The following is a 14035-nucleotide window of genomic DNA, read 5'->3' on the forward strand; positions in this document are numbered from 1 at the left end:
AAAGCCTTTTTCTAATCCTGATCTGTTGTTCTAAATTGTTGCATGCATTACTTCGATGGTGCACTGAGTTTTATTTCCAGCTAGACGTTTGCATTCGCCCTCACCTCCTTTCAAATTGTAAGGATTGTCTTCGAAAGGGTGTTTTTTTTTCTTTTTGGGCGGAAGCGTGGCTTGCTGGAAGGAGAGAGGCAGAAGCAGAGTGTTTGTTGGAGAAGCTTCATCAAACTGAAAATAGCAATGGAGTGTCAACGTTGGTTACCACTGGAAGCGAATCCTGATGTATGCATTTTGTTTAAAAGCAATGACCAGTCGATGCTGCTGGGATGAACGCTGTAGATTGCATGTACCTATCGTTCTCTTTGAGTACTGATTGATCTATTGTTTCTTTGATTTTTCTAGGTCATGAACCAGGTGAGTTACGGAGCTGCAGAGGCTGCAAAGGGGAGACAGTCGTGCTGTTCGACTCCTGGTAATCAGTTCTGGAGCACTTCCACTGGAGAGTTTTGTAAATGTGTTTTTTTTTCCCTTTTGAATAATGGTGGGGTTGTTGTTGATTTCAGTAACTTGCAAAATGGTCGGCAGCCAATTTAACACAGAATGGAAAAAAAAACAGTAACACTGGTGAATAAGGCATAAAGGTTCAGCCAGTCATGCATATTTCAAAATGGAGTTCCAGTACCATCAGCACATTGATTTTTGTTTTACGTCTACGTTGTATTTTATCAATTTCCACATGTCCCAGAATTCTAGTGGAATTTTCTTCTTGCCAGCAAGCATATCAATCAGAACTTCGCCATTGTGAAAAAACTGTGATATTTGTTTTTCATTCCTGGTCTTTAGTAATAGTATTGTTTGGAGCAGGAAATAGACCATACCACCCCTTGAGCCTGGTTCACATTCAGTTAATTTTAATGGCTGATCCGACTGTGGCCTCAACTCTTACAAAATAGAATTGATGTTGAAGTGCATCCCCACTCAGCAAATGTCTGCCTTAATTCACTGGATGGAAACTCACTTCATCTTAATTTCCATTATAGGGCACCACCCTCATGGGGTAAAAGGAACACAGTAGAGAGAAAACCAGCAATGCTTGGAAATGAACCAGTTCTGTGCGGGACTTCAAGTTTGATGCATGCAGAAAGAATTGGGCCAGTGTGTCATTTGCTGGTTTGACTGGTTTTTCCTTTCAGGAGCAGAAGTAGACCATTCCACCCCTTGAGCTTGCCCGACCATTCAATAAAGTCGTAGCTGATCTGCTTGTGCCCTCAGCTCCTCTTTCCTGCTTACCCCAATTTCATTTGCTTCATTCATTAGCTAAGAATCTGTCTACCTAAAAGTATTCAATGATCCTACCTCCACCACTCTTAGATTACTGACTTGTTGAGAATTGTGTGGAGAATAGTGATAGATTTCAAGAGAATTCTAACATTGTCAAATAGTGCCTGCTGTTGCAATTAAGATTTCACAAGCCTTTCACAAAGAGAAAATCTTTAAAAATTCTGCATTTTTACACTGTACAATGATATTACAACATTGATGTTGCCCATTATCTATAGAATGACCAACAATAGCTCTGAGTGTTGCTGTTAAATTATACATACCCTGCATTAGCATTGTTGTTAGTGGATGGTCACAAACAGACAAAGGGTGTATGCAGTAATATTGGTATGATATTGATTTGATCCAAAGAGCTGTTTTTTATTACTGTAAGCAAAGATAGATGTTTCACAGGAGGATATGGCTGAACTTGCTGAGTTTCTTTTGAGCCTCATTATTATCAACTAATTTTCCTCATGATCAGATAGGGATGTAAACAGGTATTCTCCCAATTTTAGAGATTTCAATTTTTTTTTGCCACTTAGCTCACTATTACGTACTACACTGCAGCGATGTCTGAAAATTGTAATGTCCCCTTTTTAAAAAAAAACACATTTTAGTTTTGGCTATTTGGGGATTTAATTTAAGGAACTTAAAATTTATTAATACCAAATCATCACTTAAAGTTTTTGAGTTCACATCAGACACTTTTTTTATTGCATTCTGTCTGAAGTCAATAAGACTTCAGTAAGTCAGTAAAACTGTCTGCAGTTTGACTAATGTACATTCCTGAGTAAAACATATTAAAAATAGTCTTTCTGGAACACAATTTGCAGTTTTTATTTCTCTCCGCAGATGCTGCCCGGCCTATTGAGTATTTCCATTATTTTGTGTTTTTATTTTGGATTGCCAGCATTTTGCCTTTGCATATTTGAAAATGAATGGAATTTTAAAATTTCATATTTACTTTATTCCTTCCTGGTATAGAAACTCTCCTGTGTTGTGGTATGTCAGTCTCCTGGGTAATACATTTGCACAATCAATGGCCATATGTGATCCTTGTCAGTGATCATTGGCAGATTGTTTGCCACAGGAAGAAGATATACAATTTGACCCCTGATCTCCCCACTTCCAGCAGGCATTTCTAATTTGGAAATGTTATCAGCCTTCACCTGAAGACTTTGAACTGTTTGTTATAATGTTATTGACTCTACTGCATGAGATAACTAATCCAGTACACACCATTGTTCAAACCTGGGACTGTGTGATTTAGTTACTAACTGAATTAAATTTGCTGAAATGTAGAGAGAGGCTCTACGGCAGTTTTTGAGCAATTTTGCCTGGAACATCTTAGCCTACTTTATGGCTACATTTTCTGCTTTAGATATTTCTGTCTTGGAAAGGTATTCTGTTTTTAGTTTTATTTTCAAATGTGTTGATTTATAAATTTGACTAATGCTGTGCATTTTAACATTGATAATGAGTAAAAGCACATTGAGAATGTTGACAGGCAATGCCCATTTATGTACTCAACAAAACTATGACCATCACATTGAAAGAGAGAACTGGAGAATCAAGTGAAATTGATTACACTCATCCTTACACTATAAAGAAAATAATGGATCAGAGGTAGAGTTTTTCTCAGCTTGCAGTTGTGATGATTTGAGTTTTACTTTGAGTCATACAACATGGAAGAAGACCCATTGGTCCAATTCATCTGATCTAATCCCATATCCCCCAAACCCTTTTTATTCAGGTACCATCCAGATGCCTTTTAAATATTGTAATTGTACGAGTCTCCACTACTTCCTCTGGCAGCTCATTCCATACATACGTGAAAATGTTACCCCTTTTTAAAACTTTCTCCTCTCGTCAGGTAAATTATTTGCCTGTCCAATAGATATATAGATGCAGTGGCCAAAATTCCTTGCACTAACTCCAGGCTAAACTGGGCTTTGGAGAGCTAAAACACAGCTTCTACCATCTGGTATTGCATTCCTCTAGATATAAGGGTCAGAGTTCCATTAGTCTTTTTGATTATTTTCTAAATGTCTGTGACATTTTAATGAACTCTGTTTGGGTTCCACTATTTTGAATTTTCCAATTTAGAGTATTCCTGAAGAAGGGCTTATGCCCGAAACATCGATTCTCCTGTTCCCTGGATGCTGCCTGACCTGCTGCGCTTTTCCAGCAACACATTTTCAGCAATTTAGAGTATACCCTGCTCTATACTTTTTCGGCCCAGAGTGAATGATATCACATTTGGATATAATAAAATTGATTTACTGCAGTTTTGTACATTCACTCAATCTATCTGATCTTAGGCAGCTGTTAGAATCCAGGTGTCCAAGTAATCAATACTTTGAACATATTTCCTATCCTCCCAGAGTCCTTTTGCAGATCTCCCCTTCCTTCCAAGTTATAGTAGCCATAGAAAGTCATCCTCTCCATTTTGTTTTGCCATTGGTATTCTAACCATCTGCGTCCACTAACATGAAATTTTTACATATTTTCTAGAATGAATTACTTCAGTATTCTCTGACTACCTGCCACCAATTCAGTTGCCAGTTCAAATCATCTCTTGTGAATGTTTTAATATTCCAGTACTTGCTATATGATTTACATCTTCCCTATTTGTTTAGCTTTATACAATTGATCTATTAAACTAATTTGTGTACAATGGTATTTGTACACAGAGAGCTAACATAATGAAGTCTTTGGGTTGCAATAATTCATGCGGGTATAATTTGACTCCTGTTTCAATGTTACTGTTCCTGTCCATTTTATGTTTTTGTTCTAAATTCTTTTGTCCTCCATTTATAATGGGAGCTTCCTATGTAAACATGTCACCATGTGAGTACAACGTTTTGCCAAGGATGGCAGTAGCTTAATCCCTCCTTGCCTTATCCTGTGCCCAGCATTTATTTCAGAGGTTTTAGAGTCAGCTTTACATTGCTTTGTTGCATAGTCTTAATTCTAAGTGTGCCCCCTGGTTATCCAGCTGTGTATTGAGATTCTGATAAAGAGAGCATTTCTTGAGCTGACTACTGTGAAGACTGAAGAGACCTAGAGTTTCAGCTACATAATTCTTTCAAATTTGCGTCACAAGTAGACAGGGTGGTTAAGGAGGAATTAAGCACGCTTGCTTTCATTGCTCAGACCGCTGAGTATAGGAGTTGGAATGTCAGGTTGAGATTGTACAGGATGTTGGGTGAGGCCTTTTCTGGTGCCCTCACCTCTGGGTGCCCTATTATTAGGGAAGGCATTATTAAACTAGAGTAGATTCAGAAAAGACTTACTAGGATGTTGCCAGAAATGGAAGGTTTGAGATATTGAATTGAATTGAATTTATTGTCACCTGTACTGAGGCACAGTGAAAAGCTATATAAACTGGAAAACTGGGATTTTCTTCATATGGAGGTTGAGGCTTATTAAAATCAGAGGCATTGATAAGGTCTTTTCCCTAGAGTGGGGGCTTTCAAAACCAAGAGGCATATTTTAAGGTGAGAAGAGAAAGATTTTAAAAAGTTGAGGAGCTTTTCTGAGGAGTGGTTTATATTTAGAATGAACCGCCAGAGAAAATGGTGGATGTAGGTACAGCTACAACATTTAAAAGACATTTGGATAAGTTCATGAATAGGAAAGGTTTGGAGCGATATGGGCCAAGTTCAGGCACGTGTGACTTGCTTAGTCTGGGATTATGGACTGTTTGGACCAAAGGTTTTTGTGCTGTGAGACTTTTTGGATGCTCTGAATGGACCTAATGTTGCAAGATCTTGCTGTCCTTGACTGTGAGTGAACAAATAGAGTAGAGTTGGGAAAAGCCCAGCAGGTCAGGCAGCATCAGAGGAGAAGGGGAGTCGATGTTTCAGGTTGGAATTTTTCAGAAAGCTTCATTCTTTATTCACTCTGACTCTCCAGCATCTGCCGTCTTCACTATCTCCCAATTGACTGTGAATGAGCCTGAAGCCCCATACTTTTACCGTTATCCAGACAGTAGACTTCAAAAAGCTTTTGACAAGGTTCCACACAAAAGATTAGTAAGGAAAATTAAAGCTCATCTTATCGGAGGTAATGCATTGACATGGATAGAGAACTGTTTGACAGTCAGGAAGCAGAGAATTGGAATAAATGGGTCTTTTTCAGAGTGGCAGGCAGTGATGAGTGGGGTGCAGCAAAGTTCAGTGATGGGACCTCAGCTGCTCAGCATTAACGATTTGAATGAAGGAATTGAGTGCCATATCTCCAAATTTGCAGATGATACTAAGCTGAGTGGCAGTGTGTGTGCTGTGAGGAGGAAGCGTAGGATGACTTGGACAGGCTGGCTGAGTGGGCAATTACTTGGCAAGTGCAATATAATGTGGGTAAATGTGAAGTTATCCACTTTGGGCACAGAAACAGGAAGGCAGATTATTATCTGAATGGTAGCAGCTTTGGAAAAGGTGAAGCGCAGCAAGACCTGGGTGTCATGGTGGAACATTCGCTGAAGGTTGGCAATGCAGGTGCAGCAGGCAGTGAGGAAAGTTAATGGCATGCTCGCTTTCATAGCGAGAGGATATGAGTATAGGAGAAGGGATGTCTTGCTACAGTTATACAGGGCATTGGTGAGGTCATACCTTGTGTATTGTGTGCAGTTATGGTCTTCTAGTCTGAGGAAGGACATGCTTGTTACTGAGAGAGCCCAACAAAGTTCACCAGACTGATTCCCGGGATGATAGGACTGACATATAAGGAAAGACTGGATTGACTGGACTTGTACTCACAGGAATTTGGAAGAATGAGGGGGTATCTCACAGAAATGGATTAAATCCTGATGGGATTGGACAGGTTAGATGCGGGAAGAATGTTAGGGAAATCCAGAATAAGGGGTCACAATATAAGAATAAGGGATGAGCCATTCAGGACTGAGGTGAGGAAGAATTTCTTCACTCAGATGTGGACCTGGGAAGTTCTCTCCCACGAGAAACTATTGGTGTCAGTTCATATAGATATCTTCAAGAGGGAGCTGGATGTGGCCCAGGTGGCTAAAGGGATCAAGGGGTATGGAGAGAATGTGGAATAGGATACAGAGATTGCATGATCAGCCATGATTATATTGAATGGTGGTACGGGCTCGAAGGACTGAATGGCCTATTTCTGCACTGATTTTCTATGTTCCTAACTTTTTATTGTCATTTGTCTTCCACACTAAAAGTCTCAATCATCCTTTGTTACTTGAAAGCCTTAGTTTTAAAAAATGACTTATTTGCTTGTCACTACTTCTACCCAACACAAACTCCAAACAATTTGTAACTTCGACCTTACTCTTCCTTTGCACAAACTGCAGATGCATTCATCTGGCCTTGCTAAGTCTTACTGTCTTTCCTAAACGCCCCGAATACCTATAACTCATCTTCACATCCGTCCATTGTCTTGTATCATGTTGTGTTGTCCTAAATCCCCATGTTCCTGGACCCTGATTTATGAATATTACTTCAGCCACTAGCTACCAACTCCCCACTATTGGTGGCAGTGTGTTCTGTCACCGTACTCTTGCATTCTTAGCCTCTTGCCCGCCTCGTGTCCTTGAAAACTATACACACGTTTCACAGACACTCCTCCCAAATTACTTGAAGACAGGTTGACACACACATTTTGTCAGATGAGATTAAATATAAATCTGTTTTATAGGTATCAACTGAAGCCACGAGGTAGCAGTTCCAACAAATTAAAGTTTTGCACTTAATCTCTGTTTGGCACTTGAGCAATGGGGAATAAATAATAGTCAGTCTGTTTTGAAGGCCAAGTTTTGTTTTCTGTTGCCCATCTTTACTTTTCCCTTTCACTTCTTTCTAGACAACTTCCAACTGCAAAGACTAATGGGTTGTTTTAGCTCATGCTTTGGACCAAAATTCTGCATAAATCTTGCAACATGGACTTGCCCTGTTTTGCAGATTTGTAACTGCAGGGACCTTTGGGATGGTATTTCTACCCCCATGTCCCTTCATAGGAATTTTCCTGTAGGCTGCTCAATCAAATTGACAAGGGTCTCTCCTAAGTGTATTCTCAGGAGATTCTTGATGCTGTGTCCGCTTGGATAGAATCTTGTGCTAATGGCTGTAAATGTTTGCTGGATATATGAGATGGGGGCTTGGAGTTACAACGTGATAGTGTTGGTTTAGTTGGTGCAGTTTTCTGCCCTCACCCCCTCTGAATATCACCAGAACTGACTGCAAAAGATTTCAGAATTTTAGTTGCAAGTCAAACCCACGGGGTGAATTAATTTCCTTTGGGAGTTTCCACTGATACCCTCATCTGCCTGCCTTTTGTGGACTAAAGACAATGCTGGGTCTTTCAGGTGCAAAGACACAGAGAGGTACATTTTCAAAGAATTGAATCATAGAGTCATAGAGATGTTCAGCACAGAAACAGACCCTTTGGTCCAACCCGTCCATGCCGACCAGATATCCCAACCTAATTTAATTCCACTTGCCAGCAACCAACCCATATCCCTCTAAGACCTTCCTATTCACATGCCTTTTAAATATTGCAATTGTACGAGGCTCCACCACTACTTCTGGCAGCTCATTCCGTACACCTACCACCCTCTGCATGAAAATGTTACCCCTTAGGTCTCTTTTATAGCTTTCCCCTCTTACCCTAAACTTATGCCCTCTAGTTCTGGACTCCCCAACCCCAGAGAAGAGACTTTGTTTATTTTTTCTGTCCATGCCCCTCATGATTTTATAAACCTCTATAAGGTCACGCTTCAGCCTCCGATGCTCCAGGGAAAACAGCTCCAGCTATTTCAATCTCTCCCAGTAGCTCAAATCTTCCAATCCTGGCAACATCCTTGTAAATCTTTTCTGAACCCTTTCAAGTGTCACTAAATTCCTCTGATAGGAAGGAGACCAGAATTGCACGCAATATTCCAAAAGTGGCCTAACCAATGTCCTGTACAGCTGCAACATGACCTTCCAACTCCTATACTCGATGCTCTGACCAATAAAGGAAAGCGTTCCAAATGCTGTCTTCACTACCCTATCTAGCTGTGACTCTACTTTCAAGGAGCTATGAACCTGCATTCCAAGGTCTCTTTGTTCAGCAACAGAATCATATTTTACAAAAATGTACACACGATCTGACTACAGTGTGCCGGTCTAACATGAAGATAATTTTGCATATATGTCATTTGCAGTCATTTAAAACTGAGTCACACTCAATTGGTCACTTGGCACTAGTTTAAAATGTCTTTTTTTTTTAAGATAAATCTAGTTTCAGCTGTATTGATTAAACTTTGGGTTACCAGTCTTAAAACTATGGAGGATTTTGTTTTAGATGGGCAAATTAAAGAGAAATGCTGTCAAAAGCAACTCAGTTGGTACATGGCATTTGGTGCTGTGCAGATTAGTTAGATTAAATTCCCTTCAGAATCAGACCCTTCGGCCCAATCCATCCACACTGACCCTCTGAAGAGTAGAAAATGTGTTGCTGGAAAAGCGCAGCAGGTCAGGCGGCATCCAGGGAACAGGAGAATCGACGTTTCGGGCATAAGCCCTTCTTCAGGAATGAGGAACGGAGCATTTCAGAGAACACCTCTGGGACACCCGGACCAACCAACCCAACCACCCTGTGGCTCAACATTTCAATTCCCCCTCCCACTCCACCAAGGATATGCAGGTCTTTGGACTCCTCCATCGCCAGACCACAACAAAACGACGGTTGGAGGAAGAGCGCCTCATCTTCCGCCTAGGAACACTCCAACCACAAGGGATGAACTCGGATTTCACCAGTTTCCTCATTTCCCCTCCCCCCACCTTGTCTCAGTCAAATCCATCGAATTCAGCACCGCCTTCCTAACCTGCAATCTTCTTCCCGACCTCTCCGCCCCCATCCCAGTCTGACCTATCACCCTCATCTTGACCTCTTTCCACCTATCACATTTCCGACGCCCCTCCCCCAAGTCCCTCCTCCCTACCTTTTATCTTAGCCTGCTGGACAAACTTTCCTCATTCCTGAAGAAGGGCTTATGCCCGAACCGTCGATTCTCCTGTTCCCTGGATGCTGCCTGATCTGCGCTTTTCCAGCAACACATTTTCAGCTCTGATCTCCAGCATCTGCAGACCTCACTTTCTCCTCTGAAGAGTAACCCACCCAGACCTCTTTCCCTCTGACTAGTGCACCTAACACTATGGGCAATTTAGGATGACCAGTTCACCTGACCTGCACATCTTTGGATTGTGGGAGGAAACCGGAGCACCCAGAAGAAACCTACACAGCCACGGGGGGAATGTTCAAACTCCACACAGACAGTCACCTGAGGTTGAAATCGAACCTGGGACCTTGGTGCGGTGAGGCAGCAGTGCTAACCACTGAGCCACCATGCCACCCCATCTTAGGGGTAGGGGTGATGAACCCTTTTCAAAATGGGCGACAATTTATGGAAATGCCCAAAGTGGAAACTCTACCCAAAGGTGATTAGTATCATGGTTGAGAATTCTTTACTCCTACCCTGCCCTCTGTCCCAATGTTCTACCTTTCAGTTTTTGAAGAGATTATACTTAAACTGCAAGTCTGAAGTCATGAAAGACTTACAACGAACACCACAATTTCTCAGCTGATAGCAGAAAACATTGGAAATCATCATTTATAACAAATTCTGCTGAGTCAAGCCTTTTGCTTGGATTATAGTATCAGCACATTCCTGTGAATGTAACATACTGGGTCAAGTGATGAAAGTATTCTGTTTATGGAGAACCATTGACTCAGATGCTTCTTACTCGGCAGATTCTTGGTAGATGAAAACTTATTCATCTTTATGCCAACTGCGAATTCCACTGTGCAAAATTCCTTGAGTTACAGTTCGACTCCTGGCAGTGGTTTCTAGTTATGTGGAACTGCTAATGAAAACTACAATTAAGTTGTATACAGTTGTGTTGTAAGAATGAATTAGTTCAAGCTAAATAAACAGTGGTGACAGAAGAGACTGTTGAGTAGACTTCAACTTGGAGTTTTTCACTAATTATTTCCTTTTTATTCAGGAGATATAAATTTGGAAAAAGTTGTCCATTCAGATAAACACTGCTAGTCTTCTGGCACTTGTGAACTGGTTCTACATATGACAGGTATTGCAGTTTGTGGGGGACCACAGAGAGAAGTATGTCATGTCAGTGGGACACCGTTGGAGTTTTGGATCATGCAGGGGGAGAAAAAGGTCATTCCGTTTTACATTGAACTCTTGACATTCACATGGAATATGATTATCAAAAGGGGGAGCAGTGAAGACAGTTGACTGTGTTTGATTTGACAATACAGTAGTTTACTTATTACCTTTAACCAGCAATAAAAGAAAACAGTCTAATGGTGACGATCGTCGATTGTTTAATTCACTAATGTCCTTCAGGATAAGAATTCTGCCATTCTTGTCTGATCTGACCCATATGTGCCTCTGGACCTGAGGCAATGTGGTTGACTCTTAACTCTCTCCTGGGCAAATGAGGACAGGCAAAAAATAGAGGCCCAGCCAAAAATAAAGGAAATGTGTACCCTGCAAGGAAGAAGATTATATTTGGAGAAATTGGAACCAAATATGTGAAATAATGGCTTTTCTATAAAAACCCAAATTGGTTGAGACTATAGACTAAAAGTAGTTGTGCATTCATTTTAAAAGCTGCTTTCTAGTGCTGAATGGTATTGGCACTGATGGATTGAAATTTCCTGGTTCATTTCCACCAGAGACTGTGATCCAAACAATTTTCAAAAATCAACAACGGGAGTCATCCATCATTTTAAACAGATGCTAATGGAAGTTTTTGTTTCATTGCAAATTTAAAATTGTGAAATGGAAGTGCTGATAATATTGCAGTCTGCTGCTTGAATGTTTTACACCAGAGGAATCAAACAGCTCTCCATTCACACTCGATTAAAAAGCACACAATACCAGGTTTTAGTCCAACAGGTTTATTTGGAAGCACTAGCTTTCGGAGCTTATTATCTTTAAGATCCTGTCTCACTAGCTACCTGATGAAGGAGCAGTGCTCTGAAAGCTAGTGCTTCCAAATAAACCTGTTGTTGTGTGATTCTTAAATTTGTCCACCCCAATCCAACACCGGTACCACCTCATCATTCACACTAGATGGCGATGTTAGTTTGTGATCATATCTTGGCTTCACAAGTTGGACAGTCATGTCTTTTCATAATAGCTGTGCAAAAGGAGTTTTTGCCACAGGCACAGCTAAGTGAACAGGACAAGAGTTGATTTAAACAAATATTCTTTAAACTAAACTGTTCGTCTGAAAAGATATTGCCAGTAATATATCATCTTTAAACAATTTTGTTTGAAACTTCTGAAAATAATAAGGGGATACTGTAAACCAATGGCAAAACCAAAGTTTTATATATTTGTCTCATTTTTACTCATTTAAAACTGAGTTACTCACAAGTGGTCAGTTGACTTTGATTTAAAATGTATGGTTTTTTTTATAAGATGAATCTCTAGTTTCAGCTGTATTGATCAAACTTTGCCTAGTTACACTCTTAAATCTATGGAGAATTGTGTTTAAGCAAGGAAAATTGAGAAGTAATACTGTCAAAAGCAGCTCAATTGATTGTGACATTTAGCATGTAATAATATGCAAATTAGTTTATGTAGAAACTTATGGGTTGGGGTGATGAACCCTTTTCAAAATGGTGACTATTTCTGGAAACGCCAGTTGTGCCCAAAGTGGAAACTCCACCCCAATAATATTATGTTTGAGACTACTCCCACTCTTACTCTGTCAAAACCTGTCCTCTGTCCCAAAGTTCCGCCCTTCAGCTTTTTAAACCATGGTTTATGATGTTAACTTAGGCTATAAGTGATGGGAGAGTGGTGACTTTAGAAAGGAAACATCAGTGTGTGTGTTGCTGCCCTCCTGAGGTTAAAAAGAGTAATCAGATGCCAGTTGTGGCTCAGTTAGTAACACTCAAGTCCCTGAGTCTAAAGGTTGTGGGACCGCTCACCCTTTCCAGAGACTTGAGTACAATATCTAAGCTCTAAGACTCCTAGTGCATCACTGATGAAGCACCGTATTTTTGGAGGTGCCTTGTTGCAGAAGAGATGTTAAATCGAGGCAGTATCTGCCCTTTCGGGTCATTATTTTAAAAAAACTAGCATCAGGTTTTGAAAAGTAACAGGCAATTTACCCCCTATACTTCGGTCAGTTTATATTCCTCTGTCAACTTAAAAAAACCAGTCGTTTTGCTGTTTGTTCCATTGCAGTTTTTTTTAGGAGATTTCTATTGCAAATTGGCTGCTGCACTTTGTAAATTATAACAGTGACTACACTTTGGAAATATTTTATCGCTTTGGGACCTGCGTTCATGAGAAGCCCAAAATACAAGTACTGTAATTTATGCTCACTTGTTTGAATGCCAGAAGTCTTCATTGACACTGTGTAAGAGTCTTTGCTTTCTAAAGCAACAATGGGGTGTTTGCCTCATACTATTCTGTGTGGATTTCATTCTATTTGGTGAATTTTAATTGTATGTACGATGAATATGTAAAAAAGAATTTACCTGTCGAATTGACTTGAAGCATTTTTCCCACCAGTTTGTGCAGCAACTAGGATTACTGCCCACCTGGCAATTTGGTGACGTCTTCGGAATGGATCCGGAACTACTGAGTTTGGTGCCACGACCCGTTTGCTCGATTCTTTTACTCTTCCCAGTTACAGAAAAGGTACTTGTTTTTCTTAATGTCTGGTAACCACTTGAACTAAAAGATGCTGCAACAAGGGACTCTCAAGATGAGGCACATCATGTTATATATTCCTTCTAAAGTGCAGGCCTGCATTTTCTCCATGTATACTTTTCAGTACTGTTTTTGTGTTGTCATTATTTCATATATAAAATATGCCACTAATCATTCAAGGGAAGGCTCCCAAAAATAATACTTGTGAATAGTAAACTGGTGTTTGATAGTTTGCAGAGCTCGGGACTAATCTCTGTTGAATGTACTTTTTATTTTACTCTCTTCCTCTTCCTCTTGCTCATTCCTTCCTCATTGTGGTGATACATTTTTATAATTTGGTTTTCTTGGTGGTAGTCATGGATTGTAAAATGATTAGAGCAGGGTTGTCTCTATGCAGACTTTCCACTGAGCCCAGGACAGGGTTCAAGGAATGTGGAATGTGGCTGTTTTCTGAATAATTGTGGAGTGAGCTGGCTGTTTCATTCAGGGAAGCTAAGAATGGCACATAGATCATTATGGTAGACTCTCCGTTGCCAAAACTGGTGGTGGACGCCGGTGGGTTTAGCCTTCTTGAAGGATGTGAGTTAGTTCAATGTAACATAGATGCACTACATACTTAAATTCTAAAGAAAGAATGGCAAATTCCAAGTTTGCCCTGTATGCCTCTCCTATATAGGCACTCATGAGTATTCAATAGCATAACTTATCTCCATGAATATTGATGCATTTGATAAGGTTCTCTTGCTGAGATATTTGTATCATCGATAGTCACAGGTGAGGTGCTGGAAGACTGGAGATTGGCAAATGTGGTGCCACTGTTTAAGGAGGGCGGTAAAGACAAGCCAGGGAACTATAGACCAGTGAGCCTGACCTCGGAGGTGGGCAAGTTGTTGGAGGGAATCCTGAGGGACAGGATGTACATGTATTTGGAAAGGCAAGGACTGATTCGGGATAGTCAACATGGCTTTGTGCATGGGAAATCATGTCTCACAAACTTGATTGAGTTTT

At 40.4% G+C, this 14035-nt stretch overlaps 1 protein-coding gene across 3 annotated transcripts in view; it reads left to right on the forward strand.

Moving 5' to 3' along the window:
* Positions 1–128: 128 nt before the first annotated feature.
* Positions 129–14035, forward strand: part of uchl3 (ubiquitin carboxyl-terminal esterase L3 (ubiquitin thiolesterase)) — a 57102-nt gene continuing 43195 nt past the window's right edge. The window contains exons 1-3 of one of the 3 annotated variants that reach the window (XM_043691394.1): positions 129–279; positions 400–411; positions 12887–13015. In XM_043691394.1, the coding sequence (XP_043547329.1) occupies positions 238–279; positions 400–411; positions 12887–13015 (183 nt within the window). In that variant the 5' untranslated portion in view covers positions 129–237. The other 2 variants (XM_043691395.1, XM_043691396.1) reach the window with 2 other exon arrangements.

This window comes from Chiloscyllium plagiosum, chromosome 6, assembly GCF_004010195.1.
Source record: "Chiloscyllium plagiosum isolate BGI_BamShark_2017 chromosome 6, ASM401019v2, whole genome shotgun sequence".
In the NCBI taxonomy this organism is placed as follows: domain Eukaryota; kingdom Metazoa; phylum Chordata; class Chondrichthyes; order Orectolobiformes; family Hemiscylliidae; genus Chiloscyllium; species Chiloscyllium plagiosum.